At 52.2% G+C, this 22,535-nt stretch overlaps 3 protein-coding genes and 1 pseudogene across 9 annotated transcripts; 2 read left to right on the top strand and 2 right to left on the bottom strand.

Moving 5' to 3' along the window:
• Positions 1 to 335: 335 nt before the first annotated feature.
• On the top strand, positions 336 to 9,155 carry LOC118517198 (fatty-acid amide hydrolase 2-B-like). Of its 7 annotated transcripts, none has more exons than XM_036063148.1 (3): positions 336 to 694; positions 6,958 to 8,431; positions 8,510 to 9,155. In XM_036063148.1, the coding sequence occupies exons 1-3, from the start codon at positions 582 to 584 to the stop codon at positions 8,597 to 8,599; spliced, it is 1,677 nt and encodes a 558-aa protein (XP_035919041.1). In that variant the 5' UTR covers positions 336 to 581; the 3' UTR covers positions 8,600 to 9,155. The 7 variants fall into 7 exon arrangements, with proteins under 7 accessions (XP_035919041.1, XP_035919044.1, XP_035919047.1 ...); XM_036063151.1 differs by lacking the exon at positions 336 to 694 and adding an exon at positions 5,374 to 5,509; XM_036063154.1 differs by lacking the exon at positions 336 to 694 and adding an exon at positions 5,387 to 5,496.
• A 1,985-nt stretch (positions 9,156 to 11,140) lies between these two features.
• Positions 11,141 to 19,962, bottom strand: LOC118517195 (eIF-2-alpha kinase activator GCN1-like). Its single transcript, XM_036063146.1, has 5 exons — positions 19,832 to 19,962; positions 19,606 to 19,708; positions 18,469 to 19,439; positions 17,144 to 18,402; positions 11,141 to 17,073 (listed from the first exon to the last, which is right to left on the bottom strand). The coding sequence occupies exons 1-5, from the start codon at positions 19,844 to 19,846 to the stop codon at positions 11,436 to 11,438; spliced, it is 7,986 nt and encodes a 2,661-aa protein (XP_035919039.1). The 5' UTR covers positions 19,847 to 19,962; the 3' UTR covers positions 11,141 to 11,435.
• Positions 19,963 to 20,327: 365 nt separating this feature from the next.
• LOC118517196 lies at positions 20,328 to 20,702 on the bottom strand (annotated as a pseudogene).
• A 558-nt stretch (positions 20,703 to 21,260) lies between these two features.
• On the top strand, positions 21,261 to 22,528 carry LOC118517193 (the record flags this gene model as incomplete). Its single annotated transcript, XM_036063143.1, has 1 exon — positions 21,261 to 22,528. A coding segment is annotated over exon 1 (1,110 nt), but the record flags the coding sequence as incomplete, so codon positions are not given.
• Between the last annotated feature and the right edge of the window lie 7 nt (positions 22,529 to 22,535).

Here is a 22,535-nt window from a genome sequence, read left to right as displayed (position 1 = left end):
TAGTTGATGTCAAGATTCCAACCATAACGCGTTGATTCGCTATCTGATGAGATCCTCATTTGCTTTATCACATTTCCACAATTTCAAAGATAACTCCCTAAATCCACTAAGACTGCAATACTTTTCTACCTGCGCATATCGCAAACGCAACTCTCACTGCCTGCACCCCGCACGTTAGGGGTGTTGTTGCAGCAGCATTCGCTTTGCGTAGGGGTGAAAAGTGCGCACCGTTAGACCGTTCCACGGGACACGCTTTCTCGTTCGCACCCATTAGGAACAGGTAACAGCAGCCAGCCTTTGGTTCGATTTCTGTCGCGTCGGACTGTTTTGCGCCTCTTCGGGACGGACACCAGCGGCTGAATCGTTCCCTGTGCAACAAAAACCCCACCGGTACGGCCGCATTCTCTCACTCGGCACGGTCCAGTTTACGCGCAACGTCGTACCAGGCAGGCAGCCAGACAGACAACAGCAACAACACCAACGGGCAACAGTATTAAATGTGCTTGTGGTGGCAAAGTGGGCAAAAACAGCCGGGCATTAGCTTTCGACGAGTGTAACGACGCAGCAACATCACCGTTTCAATGAAAATCGAACCGGACTCATCGACAATGAGCTCGCCGCTGAAGGCGCTGGTCGAGTTCCTGCGGCTCATTTACGCCAAGTGTTACCGCAAAGTGGTGCGCGAATGCAACCAGTAAGTTTGTGTGTTACCGTGATCGGTGCTGAGGAATCGAAGAGTCAATCTCCGTGAAAACATCTCCCCCAAAGCGAAAAAGTTAAAGGAACCTTACGAACCGTGTCCTCTGATGCTGCTAGTGTGTGTGCGTGTGTGTTATGGTTCGTAAGTCTTTGCGGGTGGAAAATTCAACAACCCCACCCAACATCCCCAAACACGGTGTGCTGGGGTGTCCGCTCAGCTGCTTTACGGCAAAGGAGTGAAAGCAAAACGTCACACATTTTGATACTGTGTTTCGCAAGACGTACAGCGATGATACGCCGTTTTCCAGGTCCGTAGTTGGATTGCCACCGGTTTCAATCGCGCAATTCATCCCCGACCCGGCACGGAGAATCCGATAGGCCGTGGTGCAAAATCTAATAAGAGTGAGCCAATTGGAATTGTTTTGCCAAGCGCTAGAATTTTCAGTGCGATTGAAAATATCGATCCAAGTGCTAAGCAGCCCTAAAATAAACAAAACATTAGAGTCGTCCGATGTGTGGCGTGCTACCAGCCAAAGTGCCAATTTGCTTTCGATCCGGCACCCAAAAATTGCATCCAATGCTGAAATGTGTCTGTAGTTGATTAAATTCGGTCAGTTATGTTGCTTTTTTATTATTATTGATCGTTTGCTGCTTGATGCCACACATAAATCGAGTGTGTGTGTGGGAAAGAGATGGCAAAAGAACAAAATAGTTTGGGATAGGTCAGGTTCTTTAGTAGTGTGCTGCTACGATGCACATTTAAACCTGAATGCAATTCCAATAGGGAAATTGAATTCGGGAATATTTTAAAAATAGGTAACGGTTGGTGACAAAACCTTTCCATTACAACCACGAACAAATGCATAATGCATCGGAAAACTCTCCAACCCAACTTCGATGCAGTTGTGCATCGGCAAAAAGTGACGTACATACACTGCATCGGGGTAGTAGCTGGTGCTCTAGAGGTGTTAGTGAATGCATTTTTATTTGCTCAAAAAAGGCATTCGTTCCACCACTCGAGTCCCAGTGTCAATAAACCGCAACAAAACCATGCTGATTGCCTATCGCAACAGCTCCACACTAAATTATAGCGACACGTGAGCTGACGTTAAGTCACTTAGTGAGACGATGAAGAATTCTTTTGTGAAGCACGCGTTTCATTGCAGCACCGTGATTATATTTCCGGTCCCTAAAGACGGTGTTGGGTCGGTCGGAGAATCACCGTAAAGTGTTCCACAAATTAAGCAATTTATCTTGACTATGGAGACTCGAGCTGAAGATGGTATTGATGGATATCTCCATTAGCATTGACACACATAATTTAAAAGAGCTGTCCTGTGACCGAGGTATCGAATGCCACCTGGACCGACTCCCCGTACGCAGGACTGCTACTGGCAAAATATCTGGTCGCTCGCTTGCATACACGATGCCTACCTGCATTGATTAACTCCAAAATATGCATCTCTGGGATGAAGTGAGAATTCCGAAGTCCTTCTCCATTTGGAGCACGATGCCTACCAATATTCGAACTCGCTTTTATGTCGCAAAGCCCCCGAGAGAAGCATATGCGTATCAACCCGTCCCAAGGGGCCCCTCCATTGGGGGTATTGAATTGATTCGCACTTTATCGGGGCAAGATAATGGCTCGGGTTTGTTATTTGGGAAGAAAGAATTGTTAATCACTCTTGCGACTTTAAGCTCAATCTAATCGCTGCCTATTTAGAAGAAACTGAAACGCTACGTCTACGCATATATTGAGAAGGTTGGACGTTTGACTTGGTTGGAGTAGTTTGCGACTGGAAAACAATCTCGTCCAGACAGTTCTAGAGTGTGTAACAGGTTCTGAGAATTAATTTTTATGCTGGCCAATAGGAAAGTGTGTTGTTTCTGTCGCATCTTTTTTTTCTGCAGAAAAATTCTTCTAAATTCAAGGTTAAGAATCGTCGTGTGCGAAACGTTTAGATGGCGAGACACCCCTTCCTGAAAGTCTCGCACTCTGATGCGTTTTACAGTTGGTGAAGCTGGTTATCATGATTAAGGAAGTGCCTTATATTCTCTGTCCCTCTAAAAAATATTCAAAATTGAAGTCTCGAAGATGTTTCACACAAAGTTGTTCAACGACGGGATATTTGTTACTTGAAAAGAAAGAAGCAACAATCTGTGCAATTGCTCGAAGAGTTTAAAATGAATATCCAGCTAGCTTCATTTCTTCGGCTATTCATGTGCGGAAGGAACAAATAGATATTGTGATACTATGTGAAGCTGTCCGTCGAAATAAATTTGAAGGGCAACGACGGAATGTTTATCGAAAGTAAATTTACTTCTCATTATCCAACCCCGGCCCTGCGTACTTCGCACCAAACACTGAGTTATCACACTGTGCTCTCCGTTCGCAGCCCTCTAGCAGCCCGTTGCATAAGTTGCACAAGCGATGACGAGCTGCCCTACCTGACCTTGTCACCATCAGCTTCCTCGTGCACTGTGGCAACCCCGTCCATAAGGGCCAGCTGCTGTTGTGGCTGTTTTTTTTCTTGTTGACTCGCCATTGAACAGACGCATAATGCGGCGACACACTCACATGCACCTTTTCTTGAAGCACGCCAGCAAAAATAGGATACGGTTCGCTTCAACTTCACCTGACGTAAAAGATTCGCGCATACATCTCACCGTCCTTCACTCTCTCCCTCTCTCTCTCTGTGGCGGTATTCCCTTGATAAAGTTGCGTGGAACGAACCGGGCGTTATGAAACGCGCAGTTTGAAGGTACAATTGTGTCAGCAACAGGTCAACCGGCCGGCTGCTCTCACGAAGGACGTTCACTCCTGCTTCCAAAGCGAACAGACCCACAAAGCACAGTGGCCACCACACTACGGCACACGATCGCACTCGGCGATGGCAAGGGCTCTCCCAAGTTTGCGCCTCAGAAAGGGATCCCGTGCTTCCCATACGCTTTCGAAATTCCCTGGACGCTGGAGAGGGTGAGTTTGAAAGTGAAAAACTCTCAAACTACTACGACAGAAGATTATCGTCGAACTGGGTTTGACCGATCGGTTACAGCATATCTAGCCGTGGAGATCAACAACGATCGTATCACTCGATTGAAAAGCGATCACAGCGGCCAATTTTTGGAGGACACAGAAACCTACGCCATTTTTTGTGTGTCCCAAATATTACTCCAAATATTCACTCTTTGTAGTTCGTGGTGAGCATCGACACATCCATTAACAAATCTCCAGCTCATTTTACCTCCAAAGTTAACCCCAGTCCGTTTCTCACCGTCGGTAGATCATTAGGGGGCACCTGAACTCCATCGCTAATCTATCACCAACGAGGAGCCCCACTGTTGCTCTTGACTAATTCATTTTAAATCACCAGTTCGAACTGTTGGTCCCACTCTGGGACCGCTTGGTAGCTTAAAATCTATCAACCGCTGAGCTGGCGCATATCGAGGCACCATTAATTTGCCTTCCATTAGATAAACCTGTGACCCCGAAGGGACGTTGGCCGCCATTAGTAGTCTCACATGGGAGGGTAGGGAAGCTTCTGTGGAGTTGCTGAGATTGGAGTGGGATTTCAGCAACAGTTTGAATTAATTAATCCGTAATCGTAACCACACATCGCATTGTTTGTTTTGAGGATGTAAAAAGGTTTACATTGCTTTGCGTGTTCCGAGATCGGATAGGATGATCCTCGGTGTGTAATTTCCATTGTTTTGAGGTTTTGTTTTACTACCTGCGGCGGATGTTACGTTCTCGGGTGGGGTTTGCTGCTGGATGCTGGACGAATGCGTGAACCCTTGTTCGTGACAGTGGCCAGATTGCCTAATGCATATCCATTTCAACGTTTTCTACCCTCCGCACAGTGTGTAACGTAACAGTACACCTAGCGAGGAGCTTCATCGGTAGATAGAGCTCATCTGGATTGTATACTTCCTCACACTCCGATAGTGTCTAACATCTTGGTGAGACTGAACTAGTCGGAGTGAATGGCCAGAAGAGCTCGCGAATATATAAAAGCAAAGCTCTCGATTTCAACATAAACTTGATAAAGCTTTTCTATTTCTTCTCTATAACTCGATTTTTAACTATATCTTCAGAAACAATTCATCTCACCACTCTGCAATCTGAGGTACTCAGTGTTCCTCCCAAAAACCCATACTCTGCTATCTGACCCAAGTGTTTGAAGATCCGAGCTATCTATCTCCAAGCCATTGGCTTTAAACTTTTAACTTATTCTACACACTGTATAGCTGCGATCAAGTTTTATACATTATCGTAATTAAGAGACAAAAACCAGGCAAATGTCGTTACAGAGTTGTTAGCATGTACTGACGATCGTTTCGTCTGTTTCAGTTTATGACACTGTGTGTCCTCTTCCAGTTCTACTCTTCCAACGTTGAGCAGTTTTTACTGCCACATAGTCTTAAGCACATAGTGTGGTAAAATTACACCTTCTTCTGATTCTTTAAAGACCTTGCTTGATGTGAAGGAAAAACTGTTCGACACGGAAGACACTCGAAGTTGAGCACAAATAAAAACGGAACGCAACTCTCCGAAACATATGGTCTCTCTGGCCAGAGCCTGCCTTTGGAGAGCATCATGGGGGTAGGCATCAAGCCTCCACCGAAAGTTTGGTGAGGATCTCAGTTCGTCCTCCAGTGCTCACGCACCGTATCTCGCTATGCAGTTCCTCGGAGAAGCGGAACGCGCGCGATCTTTCCTTCGGTATGTGCGGGTCTGATCGTGCAGCTACGAAACACCGATCGTCAGTCTGCTTCAGCACCAGCCCTTGACTGCTTGTACGCTGCCACGGTAGGAACGGTGTTGATCTTCTCCGGTCTGGTTTCAGCGATACGACGCCGCTCGCGATGTAATTGGCGTGGCGTGGCGTACGCTTGCCCGTACCAAAGCACAGCACCTCGCCATCTTCAGCCAGCTTTGGTTGTGCTGTGCACTTTCTCCTGGAGTGCGTGGAGTTTCGATCGAAAGCAGTGTATGCCAAGTGAAAGAATAGCAGCGCGTGTGCTTGCGTACGGATTTAGAAGCGTGTTAGCCTTAGCCTTAGGTAGATCGTGAGGGAAACTGGTTTTTGGGGCACTTCCTGCTCGAAATGTAACTCAATTACAGGCCACTGATCTCAAACGTGTGACGTGTTGTACTTTGAGTCGCTTATAATGGCGTGTTATCATCTCGTGTCAGTCCATCTAGACGCGTCAGATGATCTTAGTTGGATCTTGCTGTGCTACAGTTCTTCGTCTCCATCTCACACTGAGGCATGACCTGATCTCCGTGGTAGAATTTCCCATAAAACACGTTTTGATACGAGCTTGTGTGTGCTTCAATTGCTGTCCCACTGTGAATGTAATGAAGCTTCATCAAGCATCTATCTTCAGCGCTGTGTAATGCTCTCGCGCACTTGAGAATGGGTGTTTTTGCCTTGTTTTCGTCGGGTTTCTTCCATTAACCAACTTTCGTGTTGCAATTCAAGGTTAAAATTGACGTTCGTAGTCACGGTGTGGTTGCAAATCAATAAAATTACGATTTATTGCTCGAGGCAGGCCTGATGGAAGGGAAGGGCAGGGGTATGATTGTGGTCGGCGTGAAGTACATACACACCGAGACACGAGCAATCGACGAGACGAGCGTCAACGCACTACACTTCAGCGGCACAAGTGTTAGAGAGAGCCGTAACAGCTCCAAATCCCTCAGGAACTGCCCTGAGATGACGTTTCGCGAACACGAACGACCAGTATCCACTTCCAGCTGGTCCAAAGCAAATAGCAAACGGAAAGATGATCCCTCCTCTTAGCCGAGGAATGTTAGAAAGGGCGTTTTTTTTATAGACCGCTGATTGAGGTCGTTTCAAACCGCATGAACCGGCCATAAACACCGACGACGACGGACTTTTCTACCGGGAAAGTGGCGATGTGTCCTCGCGAAGTACACTTTCAAGTAGCGGATGTCGATTGCGTGTGGTGGCCCACTCGATGTGGGAGAGGATCAGGCCAAATTCCTTCCCCGATTGGCTTCTGTGCACTGTGAAGTACTGAATCATTCGGAGGGATTTGCCACCAGTTGAAAGCTCGCCTCGATTACTGTTTATTATTAGAATACCCACTTTAATTGTGGAAAAATCGAGATTGAAGGGGAGGGGGGGATATTTCGATCTTTGCAGATTCTCCACAAGAAGTACCCAACACTTTTACGTGACTAAAGTCCGGGGAAACTAATGCGGCATTTACCTGGTTCCTTTTTTACAGACAAATGAGTTTCGCTATACGCCGGCTGCTCCGTGCAGCCATGTGCGTGTTTAGCTGGTTCGTCATGCCCTACTCGCAGTGCGTCAGTAGCCGGATAGAGCGCCGCAAGCTGCCACCGATTGATAATCCGCTGCTGCTGCTGTCAGCTACCGTGCTCGCCGACCGCATCCGCAAGGGGGAAGTGCGGAGCGAGGATGTGGTGCGCGCATATGTCCACCGTTGCCAGCAGGTCAACCCACTGCTGAACGCCATCGTGGAGGATCGCTTCGAGGCCGCGCTGGAAGAAGCGCGCGAAATTGACCGACTGCTGGCGAAGGGTGCGCTCGGAACCGTGGAAGAGCTGGCCCGCACAAAGCCCCTCCTGGGGCTGCCCGTATCCATCAAGGAAAGTCTCGCCGTCGAGGGCATGAGCAATACGGCCGGTCGGCTGCTGGCCGAGAAGAAGGTCGCCCTGAGCGATGCACCGGTCGTGCGCCAGATAAAGCGTGCCGGTGCCATCGTGCTGCTGGTGAGCAACACGCCCGAACTGTGTCTCTGCTGGGAAACGTACAACCAGTGCACGGGGCTTACCCGCAACCCGTACAACCTGCAGCGCACGGCCGGTGGATCTTCGGGCGGTGAAGCTGCACTGATTTCGTCCGCCGGTTCCCTGATGGGTGTGACGACCGATATTGCCGGATCCTCCCGATTGCCCGCAATGTTTACCGGGGTGTTTGGGCACAAACCGTCCCCGTACGTAGTGTCGCCGTACGGACATCATCCGTCCTGTGACGATGAAAACTGGGGAAGCTTTTTCACCCCCGGCGCCATGACCCGGTACGCGGAAGATTTGCCACTGCTGCTGGAAGCGATGCGTGACCCGGATGGTGCCCCCGTCACGCTGGACAAACCGGTACCGCTCGGTGCGGTCAAGTGTTACTACATGGAGAACGACGGACCGTCCGGTTTGACGCGACCGATCGATCCCGACATTGTGCACGCGATCCGGGATGTGGCCGCACACCTGAACGCGCAACGCGTCAACCTCAAACGGCTGCGCTGGACGCTGGACATTTCCGTGTGCAAGATGCTGCGCATGAAGAACGTGGAAACGATTTACAGCCCGCAGGCGAACGGCAAACCGGACACGACGATCAAGCGGGAGCTGTTCAGGTATCTGCTCGGCATGTCCAAGTCCGATCTGCCCTCGGTCATGATCGGGCCGATGCAGCACATCGTGAACAACTACATTCCCCAGTCCCGGCTCGACTTTCTCGACAGCCAGACGGAGAAGCTGCGCAAAGACTTTATCGATCTGCTCGGCACGGACGGGGTGTTTATCTATCCCGGGTTCCCGAACACGGCCCACCGCCACTATCGCATCTTTCACAAGCTGGTCGACACGACCTACATGATGGTGTTTAACACCGTCGGTTTGCCGGCCGCCTCCTGCATGGTCGGGTTTGATCGTGAGAAGCTACCGATCGGTGTACAGGTACTGTACCGGCCACTCAAATCCCCGTTCTAATGTCCTTTTGTTGATGATGTTAACGATACCAATATCCTTTCGTAGATTGTCGCTGCACCTGGACAGGATCATCTCATCTTTGCCGTGGCCAAAGAACTAGAACGACGGTTCGGTGGTTGGGTGCCGCCATCCTAAACAGGAACCGAGAGCAGAACGGAGGAAGAACGGAGTGGAGGATGATGCCACCTCCGATGCGGCCCAGCCGTCATTAAGATTGTGATTCTTTCGAGCTTAGCCTAAGATTTTCGTAACGTATTTTCGTTTTTCACCTCTCGTATTGTTATGTATGTATGTGTGTGTGTGGTTGTTGATGTTTTTTTTCCTTCTACATTACATTCCAATGCGATGTGTGAACTGAAAAAGCACACGCCATTTGGTAAGACGGTACACGGGCAGGACGCTGCTACCGAACCGGTTGGTTGCTAGTTGCAATTGTTTCCGTTTGTTGATCAATCGAATTCCCCCACTTCCCACGGGGGTTGTACATTCTAAAGTTTAAAAGGCACGCGCCAATCATGTTTAATCTGTTATGTTTGCATGTGTGTAGATCGAACTGGTGGTACAAGAACAAATATTAGGAAAGCAAAGAACAGCAACGAGACTGGTTGGCAGAAACAGGAAACGATACACTTCAAAGTTTAACTGTGGACAACAAATATTATAGAGATTAATAAACAAACATAGTAATTTACACGTTTGGTTTCTTTTTGTTGTTGCGGAATGTTGGGTGTTACTATATATCCGAGTCAATGCTTGGGTTGCCACCACCGGAGTACGGTTGCTTCGGAGAGGTCTATTTTTTCAAGGACTCCTCCAGCGCACAAACTGGGCTGAATCTCAAGGCTGAATCTGAACTGCGATTAAAAAGACCTTCACGCGACTTGTGGCGGTACGTGGTTGGAACGAAACCGGCGAGTGTCGCTGTCCCCGGAACGAGTGCTGCTGTCCCCGGATCAAATACGGCAGTAGATACCACAGCTTGGGATACCGGTGACCAGAAAGCCCGAGCAACAATGGGCTAGGAACAGGTACCCATGCCAAGAAACGAGGAGTTTCAGAGCCTGGTGGGCGCTCTTCTGTACGTTGCAGTAAACACGACACCAGATATTGCAATCAGTGCATCAATTCTAGTCCGCAAGGTGAGTAATGGCAACAGAAGCAGACTGGACCGAAGCAAAACGAACGCTACGTTATCTTCTGTCCGCCGCGGATTGGAGTTTAAGAATCGGCTCACCGGAGCAGCTGGAAGTGGTACGTTGATGCAGATTGGGCTGGGTGATAAGACAGACCGAAAATCGAACACCGGTTTCGTCGTTCTTCTCGGAGCCAGCTCAACTGAAGTTTAGTACGTGGCACTTTGCGAAGCCAGCCGTGAGTTGTTGTGGTTATTGAAGATTCTAAAGGATATCGACGGACCTGTTCCGAGCCCGATAAAAATACATGAAGACAATCTGAAGCTGTATATCGATGCTAAAATCTGCCGGTGAAAGTAATAGGATGAAGCACATTGATACTCGGTAGATATTCACTATTGCTCCAGTGAAGACATGGTTGCCGATGGACTAACAAAACCATTGGCACGCGTTACGACGGAGAAGATGCGCCAACAAATTGGACTAGAATCTGCCGAGTTTGAGAAGAAGTGTTGTGGATCATAGCAACCTCGGGAGTTAGGAATCTAGTAGGCGTTGCTTGAATAGTTATGTAAGATGAATAAGATACACTCGTAAGAGGAAGTACCTTCCAACACAATCTTCGTCTTCATTAATGGCCTTGTCAGGATGGACTTCGAACCAAGACTTTCTGGGTAATGGTAGACAGTTTGGTTGGTTCGACCAGACGTTTCCAAATTTAAAACTTCTGCTAGTCCTGCACAGCCAAAATATTGCAGCGTTGTTTGTTAAATCGGAACAGCTTAAGTGACCTCAGGAGAGACCAATAGAATTGTTGTTGGGTAAACCGCTGTCCAAAACTTCACCTATCTGGGGTCAAAAGTCAGTCCACCGAAAACAACATTGATGTCGAGTTACGCGCAAGGGTGCAGGCTGCCAACCGGTCGTACTACAGACTGAGAATACTTCTCCACTCTAAATACCTGTCGCGACGAAGCTGGGACTGTACAGAACATTTATAGCCCCAGTACTCACATACGCCTCTGAGACATGGACTCTGTCCAAAACTGACGAAGCCCTCTTAGCCGCGTTCGAGAGGAAGATGCTCAGAAGGATTTTTGGCCCCGTATGTGTGGAAGGACAATGGAGGAGCCGCTACAATGACGAGCTCTACGAACTGTACGATGATCTTACCATCGTACAGTGCATTAGACTCGCCAGGCTGCGGTGGGCTGGTCACGTCATGAAAATGACACCGGACGGCCCAGCCCGTAAAGTCCTTTTAGGCCGTCCACAGAGGAGGCGTGGTAGGCCCAAATTGAGATGGAGTGATGGCGTTGATTGCGTCCGCCAGAACGGCCGGGATAACGGATTGGCAGACGACGGCGCTGAACCATGAGCGGTATCGAGGATTGTTGCAGCAGGCCAAGACCGCAAAGCGGTTGTAGCGCCTGATAAGCAAGTAAGTAAGTAAACCGCTGTTGAAGGACCTTATGCAAAGGTTTTCCCTGCTCAAGTGTGATATTCAGATGATCGACAGGAGTATCCTCAAACATACCCTCACGCACGTTTGAATGTATTTATTCTCCGGGTTTGATATTGTACGACAGGTTTAGTAGCAGTAGTGGTAATAGTAATAATAGTGGTACTAGTTGCGCCAATACAAAACGTCCATTATGATGATGATGATGCCACTGACTGTGAATGGTGGGGCTAAAACTGGCAACCAGCCGGTTGCTGACCTTCGCCAACTTCCAACCGAACGCACTACCGTCTCGTAGTGTTGGCCACCCCAATCCCTCGGCGGGTTTTGCTCCCGCCACATCGGCTTCCCCTTGCTGACTACGGCCAATTGCTGATCACGTGAGAATCGTGTCGTCCAGCTCCTCTTCCTTGCCGACCGCCTGCAGCGCCACCTTACGCAGCACCTTGCTGACGACCTCGCTGAGCGATTCCCGGGCGCCCGGTTCCAGCAGCGTGATGCAACGCTGGTGGAACTCTTCACCGTCCCGCAACCGCAGCACATGCACGAGCGCAATCTCCGAGTTGGACCGCACGTAGCCGTTCTTTTCCTTCGTTCCGTTGACCAGCATCGGAATGGCGAGCTTCAGATACTCGGGCGCGATCCGTTCGGCCGGCACGACACGCGCCAAATAGGTGCAGGTTTTGGCGAGCAGCTGCTTTACCTCGTTGCTGCTGTGATTCATCGATTTGACGAACGGTGCGATGACGGTGGTGGACAGTTTGGCCGCACCGTCCGTCATGCCGTACTGCAGCAGATAGCCGCCGGCACGCACGCCGTTCATCGCAACCGGTATCTTATCCGACACGAGCGCTCCCGTGATGATTTTGCAAATTTTCGGCTCATATTTGGCCGTTACAATGCCGGAGGGATGTTCCTTGAGCGCGACGAACAAGGCCGCCGTACGCCCGTGCCGTAGCGTGGCATCCTCTCCATAGTCTTCGTTCAGCATATGGCTCGCGAGGGCATCGTCCACCTGCTCCGCAGTTAGCCAGCGGCATAGCGCACCAAAGCAACCGGCCGCTGCTGCACGGCTAACATCTTCCGGGTGTGACAGCATACCGGCCAGCGTGGTGTAGATCTGTTTCCGCAGCGGTTCCGTCATCTTGTCCCCGGCCGGTGTCACGATGCCACGCAACGCTTGCAGCATCGTCTCGCGAACGGCCGAATCGTCCGCGTTCTTGATGCCGTTGTGCATCTCCACGAACAGTGGATCGGGTCTGGTGTGGATGACGATCAGTTCCGCCAGTGCGTGACCCGCCTTGATGCGCACCGTGCGGCTGGGATCGTGCAGCGCCTTCAGGAAGGTGGTCTGCAGCTGTGGCAGGAACTGTTTCAGCATGATGCCCACCTTGTGCAGGAGAATGGCCAGCGTTTCCAGCACGGCCGCCTTTACGCCCGCATTGAACCGATCGCCAAGGATACGAATCAGCGGACCGGTGATGTGCACCACCGACGGCTGCAGGGAGGCCGGCGAGGTTAGCTTGATCACCTCACCCAAACCCTGCGCTGCATTTTCCTTCTCCTCGGGCAATCCGTTCAGAATAGCCTCGCGGAAAACGGGCAGCAGCGGTGTGATGCCTTTCGGTAGGCAGAAGCCAGGAAGTTCGCCACCCTTCGGTAGATCGCTGCTAGCAAACTTAACCGCCTGTCTGACGTCGGTTACGTGCGCGATCTGTTGTGCCGAATCAAGCGTCTTTGTGACAGCGTTCAACGCGTCCCACGATCGCTGCAGAACTTCGCGATCACCATCCGCAAGCAGCCACAGTAGACCACGCAGCAGCTGCGGCACGTACTGCGAATAATCGCCCGGTGAGTGTGTACAGAAAGCGCACAGAAGAGTGGCCGCCGCACGGCGCGTTTCGGGAATTTCTGACTTGGTCGAATCCATCACCGTGTCCATGATGGTGCGGATGCCTACCTCGTCGCTGACGGACAGAATCACCGCCTGGCAGTACTCCAGCTCCTGCACCTCTTCCGGAGTGCCTTGAGCGGCAGCCAGCGCGGCCAACAGGGCGGGCAGTATCTTGGGCAGATACTTGGTCAGCGCCTCGCCGGCTACGGACGCCAAAATCGAGAGGGCTTTCGTGTTGACCGGTTTTGCCGTCAGCTGAGGGATGAGATACGGTAGCACGACGCGTGACTTGATGGCCATCACCTGCCGCAACCCATCCAGCGTCCACTCGGCTACGTCCGGATCGGGATCGGCAAGGCTCTCCAGCATGGAGGGTAGAATGTCCTCGAGCGCCCTTGCGCCCACCGTTGTGTGAAGCGAGTCGAACGTTTTGGCCGCAGCGTGGCGCACCTCGGGCAGGGGATCGGCCAGCGCCTTGCGTACGGTCGGCACAAGACTGTTTACGAACGTAAGCACCATGTCTCGGGAGGTGGATGCCATTATCTCCGACAGCCCAATGCATACACCCTGTCGCTGGTCCGCTTGGTCCGAGCTGAGCCCCCGCTCGAGGATTGGAATGATTTCCGGCAGGACGCGCTCGCCCAGCTTGCGCACCAAATCTCCGAGCGTACGGGCAGCCACCTGGCGCTTGTCGTAGCTGGTGCTGGCCAGACAGCCCAGCAGCAGTGAAAACAGCGTAGGCAAGATTTCACGCAGCGTCCTCGGAGTGTTCGTGACCACAACCTTCCACACGTGCAGCGCTGCCTGGCGAACCATCAGCGAAACGTCGCTGCGGCCCATATACAGCCCGGCAAGCACGCGATTACGCCGATCGGCGCCCAAGCTGCGTATGATAGCTTTGTGGCTCTGCTCCGTACCGAAATTGTCATCCTCCGAAGCCGTCTGCGTCGTCATCTTGCCCGAAACGCCGGAAATCTTGTACAGCAAATCACCCAGCAGCTGCACCGAGCTGTACCGAATGCGCCAATTATCATCAAACAAACCCTTCTCCAGTTCCGGCAGCAGCAGCGTAATCGCCGACTCGGCGTACAGATTCACGATACGCTGACCGGCCTTCAGTGCGGTATCGCGCACGTACTCATTCTCGTCCGCCAGCGCCTTCAGGATGGGGTTGATAATCTGTCCGATGTACGGGGTAAAATCGTTCGGGAACGCAGACGGCATGTAGATGAACATCATAATGTAACCATCCTTCACGTGCGGTGCAATGTCCGTCCGTTCGGCGGTGGCGATTATTTCTGGCATCAGCTTGTGCAGCTTCTCCACACCCAGGCCTCCGACCACCTCCGACAAACCTTGGGCCGCTCCCGACCGATCGACACTGCTCGATTCCGATGTGAGCGTTTGCATCAACCATGGCAGCAGATCTTCGAACGAGGATTCGCCCATCCCGCGCACCATCGCACCGAGGGCACGGGCCGAAACACCACGCACCTCCGGCACGGGATCGAGCAGCGAAGTCTTCAGTCCCGGGATGATGTTCGGCAGGTAGGGCGTTAGGTCCTTCTGATCGGTAAGCGAGTACATGTTGCCGATAATCTGTGCCGCCATCTTGCGCGTTTCGGTCGACCGATCCATGAAGGCGCGCTGCACTACCGGCATAATAAGGGCCAGCGATGGTGCATCGATAAAGTGGACGAACTTCGTCTCGAGCAGCGACTGCAGACAGGCGGACGTTTTGCTCGATGGATCTTCCAGCGCCGTTAGCAGCACAGGGACGATCGCCTGAATTTCGGGATTCTTAATCACGCTGCCGATTACGCGAAGCGCGTTCGCACCAGCCTCCTGCACCTTGATGTGCGAATCCCCCAGCACTTCCATCAGCTTAGGAACGATGCTTGGCAGGCAGGAGGAGAGCTGCTTCGGGGCACAGAACGCCATCGATCCGAGCAGCTCGACCGAGGCCGTTTTCGTTCGCCACGAATCCTCGTCGAGGGCGTTTAGCAGCGACGGCAGCACGAGCTTCACACCGTGAGCGGACAGTTTGGCCATCACCGTTTTGGCACACTCGTCCGCTGCCTGGCGCACGTACACGGACGAATCGCCGAAGCACTGCAGCAGATGCGGCAGCACATGCACGATGTACGGTTCGAACAGGCGCCCCAGCGTGCTGCACAGCATCTCGAACGCAAACAGCGCACCCTCGCGCGACTTCCAGTTCTTCTTGTCCTGGATGTTGTGCGTTAGCTTCGACATAATGTCCAGCTGCTTCAGCGAGAGGATGCCCAAACCCTTCACCACACCGGCAATGCCGTACGCGGCTCCCCGACGAACACCGTACTTCTCCGACTTGACCAGCTGCTGGAGCAGCTTCTTCACGATCTCGGGCGCTTTGTCCTTGACGGCGGGAATCAAGTGCGGGATGCAGTTTGCCACCGCTTCCTGCACCTGCTGGGAGGGTGTTTCGAGCGCCGCAAGCAGTCGATCGATGATCGGTTGGATGCGCTCATCCTCACGGTCCAGATGGCGCGCGAGCGAACCCATCAGAATGACCACCGCCTGGCGAATGTTATCGTACGCTCCCTTGCTCGGTGCCTTGTCGAGGAAGTACTCGAACGTGGGCAACAGATAGGTGACGCTATCCTTCCCGTGATGGTCAACGATCGCGAGCGACGCCGCCAGCATCTCCTTGTGCACGATCTCCTGCCGATCGCGCAACCCCGACCGCACCATAAACTGGATCACGCTCTTCACCAGCTCGGGCGTAAGGAAGGGCGAGATGCTGCCGAGCGCAATGGCGACTCCACGCCGCGGACCCCACGGATCGATCGCCGGTTCGACTTCACGATCAAACTGATCGAGCTTGGCCGGTATCATTACCACCTTCTCGCGATAGATTTCGAGCAGCTGCTCGACGACGCCCTCGATGGTGGACGAATCCTCGGCAAGAATCGACACAAGCGCGGCCGCCGCTGCCTTCTGCACGCACAGCTCCGGATGGATGATGTCCTTCATCAGCTCGTCCGCCATCACGATCGGCACCTCGTACCCGCCGTCCTGCCAGATGCCGGTCGCCAGCAGCTTAATGTCGGGCGAAAGATCGTGCTTCGCCACCCACAGGCGGCGCGTCAACCGCAAACCAAACTCGTAATCGTCCGCAATCGAGGGCAGCACGTCGATCATGATGGCCAGGGCACGCAGCGCCACATCCCGTACCGCGTCCAGCTCTTCCTGCAACGCCACCAGCAGCGCGTCGATCTCACGCTGCTCGGCGCGGGTGGTGTACTCGCGCCCGGAACAGCTTTCCGCCACATCGAGCAGTGCGGCGACGGATTGCGTTTGTACGCGTCCTCTGTGCTGTTGGGTTAGTCGCAACAGCAGCCGAATCATCTCCAGCCGGGGCATGTACGCCGGATGATACACGTCGCCCAGGTCCTTCCCGTCCACCGTATCGCCCTTGAGCTGTGCATGGTACGCAATGATCTGCACGCCGTTAATGATCAAACTTTCGTCCTTCTTCGCTTCGGGCAGTACGAGCGCTCGCTTGAGAAACTCGAACGTGTAGCTGAAGGCTGGCGCGTCGAGCAGGTAGCGCTTGCTGCCCTCCTCCTCCCGGTGCACGTTGTACATATCGATCGTTTCGTCGTACAGGGCCACCAGTATGTCGCTCACCAGCTCTACCAGGTTGGCCGTGCACCAGCTTTCCTCCAGATCGCAGTGCGGTTTGCTCATGCGAATCGTAGCGATTGCGATGTCCTTCGCCAGCTCCGCCCGATCCTCCCCGAAACAGATGTCCTTGAGGCGGTAGTACAGTTTCACCATCGCCGGTGCGGCGAGCGGCGAGGCAAAGACGCGCAGTATCGACGGCAGCAGGGCGGGGAAAAAGAGGGGCAACTGTTTCGGCGTACCTTTGGCCGCGCCCTCGATCTGCGAGATGAGCGTCGTGATGGTGTCGTGCAGTGCCTGCAGCCGTGCCTTGATGGCGTTCTCCTTTTCGCGCTGCTTGTCGATCACCTCCTTCTGCTTCGGTGTCAGCTGCGGCGGTTTCCATTTGCCTTCTTTGCGGCGTTTCTCTTCCAGCTCGCGGCGGAGTTGCAGCTCTTCCAGCTGTTCTTTGTAGCTAAAAGAGAAGCATATAGGAGCGTCTGCTGAAGAACCAATTCCATTCCGAAGAGTGGCTTAACACTCACCTGTACGCTTTATTCTCACGCTTCAGATGGGCCGTCTGTATCTGCTCGTCCGTACTCGGTATCACGCTCTTGTCGTACAGCTCGCCCTCCGGTGTCAGATACGTAAAGTACTCCTCGTCCGTCACGTTCGCCATGCGCGAATTGTTCAGCTGATCCGTCACATTCTTCACCAGCACGGAAAGAATCAGCTCCGGACTGATGCGTGACAGTGTCGCGAGCGTATTCTCGTACATGGCCGTTGCCTTGTAACCGGCGAAGAACGTCTCCTCGATTTGAGCCGTGTTCAGCGCGATAAACTGCTTTCCCTGCAGCCCGTAACGCTCCAGTATGCTTTCCCATAGGTCACCGCGTACGGAAGCGGCCGCCGGATGGTGGGAACATAGCAGCGCACTAAGCGCCAACGATTGTGTGTCCGGGTTAGCGATCTGCTCTACGCCGCAGGTCGTGTTAACGGCATCGATCAGTGCTTGCGGTGGCGCTACACCCTCTTCAGCCGGGTCTCCTTCGTTGAGGAGCTTGGTGCTTTCCACGTAACGGGTCAGTTCAGCCAGTAAGCATTTGGCCAACGATACTCCCTCCTCGCCGTTGACGATCTTTGCCAGCAGCGGTAGACAGTAGCGACGAACCTTTGCCTGCGAGGACATTACACAGACGATAGCGGCACGGATCAACGGGTCCACGGAACTGTTGCCCTTCAGCTCATGCCGGTGCTTGGTGAGCAGCTGCTCACAGATGACCATCACATAGCAGCGCGTTTCGGCGTTGGTCGTCGAGAGGAACCGTTCGTTCAGGAACGGTGACTTGCTCGTGTCGAGCACGATGTTCCAGAAGTCTTTTAGCTTTTCGTTCACGCTGGGATTCGTCAGCAGTAGAATGCAGGCAGCCCCGACACCTTCCGAGACGACGGGCGTCTGCGCCGGACTTTGCGCCGCTCGCTCGACAATCTTCGAAAGCGTGCTGGTGAAATCGACCCCATTGGGCAGCTTTCCGTCGTGCAGACAGGACAGGAACCATTGCAGATAGCTCGTGCGAATGGTTTGAGCTTTCGCGTCCAGCCCCTTCTTGAACAGTTGCACAATTTTGGTCGGTATCTCTCCACGGTGGTACACCGTCCACAGGGCGAACATTTCCAGCGCATGGCAAACGACTTTTTCCTGTATTTCTGCCTCGATCACCTTCGAAAAGTGATCACAAGCGGCGGGCAGGATGGTTTGAATCTTTTGTGGTGGAATTTTGTTGAAACTCAAGTTACCGGCACCCTGGAAATGGACGGCAATTAACGTAATGGCAAATTGATCGCCCCCCAAACCCCAAGCGATACCAACCTGCAGGAGATTTATCCTTAATTCCGCCACAGTTATCTTTCCGCCGGACCCATTCAGCACGGCAAACACCTCCTTGAGCAATGTTTCGATCGCACCAGGGGCGGCACACTTGAGCGCGACCTGTTTCAACGATTCCACCGCCTCCTGGCGCACCGTTTCCTCCTTCGAGGCCAAATTCTGCACCAACGGTTTGCCCAGATCCAGCGCGTAATCGCTCACGTCCAGCTCGATTTCGTTCACTATTGCACCAACGGCACGCAGTATGACTTCGGCCGAGCGTAGCATCGACCGTTGCAGTGCCGGCACCACGATCGTACGCAGTTCGTCCTTCGTGATGGCTTTCAACAGTACCGAGCAGGCGACGATATCGCTCGCATGCGGCTTTGTCTTCACCGTTATCAATCCCTTCACCAGGTGATCGAGCAGCTTGGCTTTGTGCTGGTCGAGCAGCTCCACCGAGCCGTGCTCCTGCTGCAAATACCTCACAATTGTACAGAGCATCACTATCACCCCGCTGGATGGTTCCAGCGCTAGCAGCTTGTCGAAGTACCGCTGGGCCAGACCGTCCTCGCTCGCAAAGAACTCCCGCACGAAGCTGTACGCTTTGTCCGATATCTTCTGTATGCCCGACGTCAGGGACAGCTGGTAGAGACCGGCTTGGATTTCGAGCAGCTTGGGAAACTCCTTCCTCCCCACCGCCGTCCCGTGGTCCGCATGCTGAGCTATCAGATTAGCCCATCCCAGCGCAAGGGCGGACGCTTGGGCTGCTTTGATCGGAGGCGCACCGGCAAGATCCTTCGTAAGCAGTGCCTTCAGCACGGCATTGAAGTGTTCGTACGTTAGGTCGGGATGTTGCTTTAGCACCGCCACCAGCAGCTCTTTCACGAGCGTTTGCGATTCGGGATCCTTGTATTTGGTGAGTGTAGTTCCGATCACTTTGCATATGCCCCGCACGATGGTGGCGTTAATACCTGCGGATGTTCCGAACGCCGGTTAAAAACACAATTTCACAACGGGCAGATATAAGAAGAAAAAAAACAGATTGAGGTTAGATTGTGCCACGGAACAGACAGGTCAGTTACAGACGGGCGCACGGTTACGGCACACCGGCTAAATGCGACACGTCACACCACCTACCGGGATTTGGCAGCACCGCAATCACATTTTGGAACAGTTCCGGCCGCTCCTCGACGGGCACATTCAGCACTCGGTTCGGCAAGTCTTTCAGGGCCTTAGCAAGCTACAGAGAAAAAGCGCAAGTGTGTCGGGATCGAGATAAGCATTATTATGAACGAAAATTGCAATTCCACTGCTACACCCAGCCGGCAGCGGCCTTCACCGGAAAGCGGCAGCCATCCATTACCTCTGCATCAGCCATTTTTAGCGTAAAATTTAGCCCTTTTCAGTGCGCCAATCCACTCGAAAAAATCCAACACAAAAAGGGGACAACTGGACAAGCGGTGTCGAAGATGTTTTTTTTCCCTTTCTTTCCTTTCTCTCGGCGAGGCTGCTCGCGGTTTTGACAGCAGCTGTCAAACAGACTCCGATGCCAACTCCGGGCTTTCGGCGAAAAATGCTTACTCCCCCCCAGCTCCCTGCTTCTCATTTTACACGCCAAGCGAATAAAGTACGAATTGTTGGGATTCACATATTATTTATTTCACGTGCTTTAGTTCACGCGCTTAATATAGGTATGGTTAATTTATAATGCTGCCACCTGGCCGGTCCGTTACTTCCACAAGATGTTGTTCGCTCGCACACAGCATATAGTTGTGACATCTGCCCTCCCGCTGCATCCAGCGTCGTCTTTCTTTCTTCCGGTTCAACGCTTCCTCCTCTTCTCCTCTCCCCCTCCCCTGCACAGCTCATCCGCTCTACTGGCCGCCCGTTTGCTGCTGGTACAACCTCGATGGTGTCGCCTTCCTCCATCTCCAGCGTGGTCGGAGTGTCGTTCTCGTTGATTGGTTGTCCATCGAATCGGAAGCGGACGACTTGCAGCGATAGTCCGGCCCGATCGCAATAAGCGTTCATGAGCTTGCGGAGCGGTGTATGCTTCTTGATCTTGAACTGCACGACAGCGTTATCCTGTCCGAGCACCTTTAGATTGATATGCTCCGACTCGGAACTCTTGGGGTCCTTCTTATCGTCGGCCATGATGTATCTGTCTCGATTTACTTTCCCGGGAACAAACAAAAACGAATTGTAACTTTTACTGAACTCAACGTGCAACCGCGTCTCCTTGCAATACAGAATGGAAGCTTCCCAAACCACCACTTTGCTGCTGCTTGTTTGACACTTTTCGCCGTTCGTGCCCAAATAACAGAACCGGTAGGATTTGTTTCGCCTCCTGTACTCTGGCAGCACTGTGCGCTGAAAAGTAAAATAAATCAAATTCTTTGCGTTCGATACTGCAGCAGATATTGCTGTGATGGAAGTACAATAATAATGAAGAAGAGAGACGTGCGATTTCTTAATTTTGCCAGACCTTCTCGATGTTCACACATTTTTAGTACAACTCGGTATGGATAATGCTACTTGGGCCCGTTCTTGGAGTTGTTCTCCGTCACATGGGAAGAAACGGTTTATTGAACAATTTTCCAATGTTTAGTACTGATTTCGTCTGTAAATGTCCTACGAACGAGGTATAAATGTATTCCACCGATAAGACGTTTGATTCTGATAAAAATGTTTTTTTGTTTCATTCATTCGGTTTATAAATGTGAACTTTGTCCGTTTGGTTGGTATTTGAACCAACAGTGCAACGGTCCATTTGTTTACAACTGACACCGACCAACAGCGACGGCTTGTGTTTGTTTGTTTTTTCTTCTAGTTTTTCTACACCACCATGATTCTATTTTAATCTTTTTACATGTTCTAATCGGTTGGTCAACTATTCAAGTGCCTGTTTAACATTTTCTCCAAAGGTTAACCTTTCCTCCACAAGCATGTAATGAGTGATTCCGATGAAACAGACGTGCTGCTGCTTATACCGCCCGACTTCTTTAACTGTGAATCGCCCGCTGTACTTACGCCTCGCACGCCAGCCAACTGTTCCTTCGACTTTGCGGATTGTTTGTCCTATGCATCATTTGCTCAACGCAGCAACGTAAAATCGATGGCAGGGATAGGAAATTATTCCGTGGTCGGTTGTACGGCCGCCGAACGAACCGAGCACTATGTCGCTTCCACGCCATTCAAGCACCACGCACACAAGGAACCACTAAAGGAACAGTACTTGCTGCACGAAATAGACCGATTTCTGCAGGAGGACGATCCGCAAAGGGCGCAGCAACGCCAGCAGACTCGCGCAAACCAACACAACCGTCCAGGACAAAGCCCGGATGGTTCTTTGATCGATGTGGATAGTCTCTCGGTGCAAGACTATCCATCGTTGACGAGAAACGATTTCAATGGTCTTTCAAAACCTGTTCCATCCTGCGGTCCCGTGCCCCAAAAACCACCGCGCAACGTACACGGCGGAATGATCACGAAACCGGCCAGCAAAAACGGTCACCTTCTCAATCTAAGCGATATCTGGCAAACGAACGGTACCGCCGGGCAGCCGGAATACTCGAAGGTGCTGCAAGAGGAACGCCTCCGGAGACAGCACTGCGAGCGTAACATTCAATCACTGCACGTAAAGCTGCTCGAGTACGAGGAGAAAATCTCTGTAGCTCTGTCGGTGGACAAAGAGAAGGTGTCCATCATCGCCAACTTGGAACAGGAAACGGCCCGTCTTACGGGTAAGCTTCGGGACATGGAACACAAGCACATTGAAATGCACGAAAAGCTTATGGCAGAAAACGTGGAGATTAAGAACAAAAACCTCTTCCTCGAGAAGGAGCTGGCCGAAACGCTGAACCTAGTGCGAAAGCTAGAGGATAAAAAAGATAATCTGGAAGCGAAGATAGAGCACCTTGCCACTGCCAATCGTGACGTGAACGATGTACACCGGCAACAGATGGAGGATCTGCAAATACGGCTAGCAAACAGCCGTGACAACGAGCGGCAGTTAAGGGAGCAACTAGGCAAACAGCGGAAAGCGAACGAGCAGCTTGGTGCTGAGT

Source organism: Anopheles stephensi, unplaced genomic scaffold (assembly GCF_013141755.1).
Source record: "Anopheles stephensi strain Indian unplaced genomic scaffold, UCI_ANSTEP_V1.0 ucontig63, whole genome shotgun sequence".
Taxonomy (NCBI): Eukaryota; Metazoa; Arthropoda; class Insecta; order Diptera; family Culicidae; genus Anopheles; species Anopheles stephensi.
The sequence above is the reverse complement of the archived record's forward strand: the minus strand, read 5'-3'. Positions and strand labels throughout refer to the sequence as shown.

Excerpts from the sequence above, each read along its gene's own strand:
- LOC118517195 (XM_036063146.1), bottom strand. Across the intron at positions 18,403-18,468 it reads TAAGGATAAATCTCCTGCAG|GGTGCCGGTAACTTGAGTTT; the intron begins GTTGGTATCGCT and ends GTCCATTTCCAG. Across the intron at positions 17,074-17,143 it reads CGTGAGAATAAAGCGTACAG|CTACAAAGAACAGCTGGAAG; the intron begins GTGAGTGTTAAG and ends CTTCTCTTTTAG.
- LOC118517198 (XM_036063148.1), top strand. The coding sequence starts at position 582 with ATGAAAATCGAACCGGACTCATCGACAATGAGCTCGCCGCTGAAGGCG. Across the intron at positions 695-6,957 it reads GTGGTGCGCGAATGCAACCA|ACAAATGAGTTTCGCTATAC; the intron begins GTAAGTTTGTGT and ends CCTTTTTTACAG. Across the intron at positions 8,432-8,509 it reads AGCTACCGATCGGTGTACAG|ATTGTCGCTGCACCTGGACA; the intron begins GTACTGTACCGG and ends ATCCTTTCGTAG.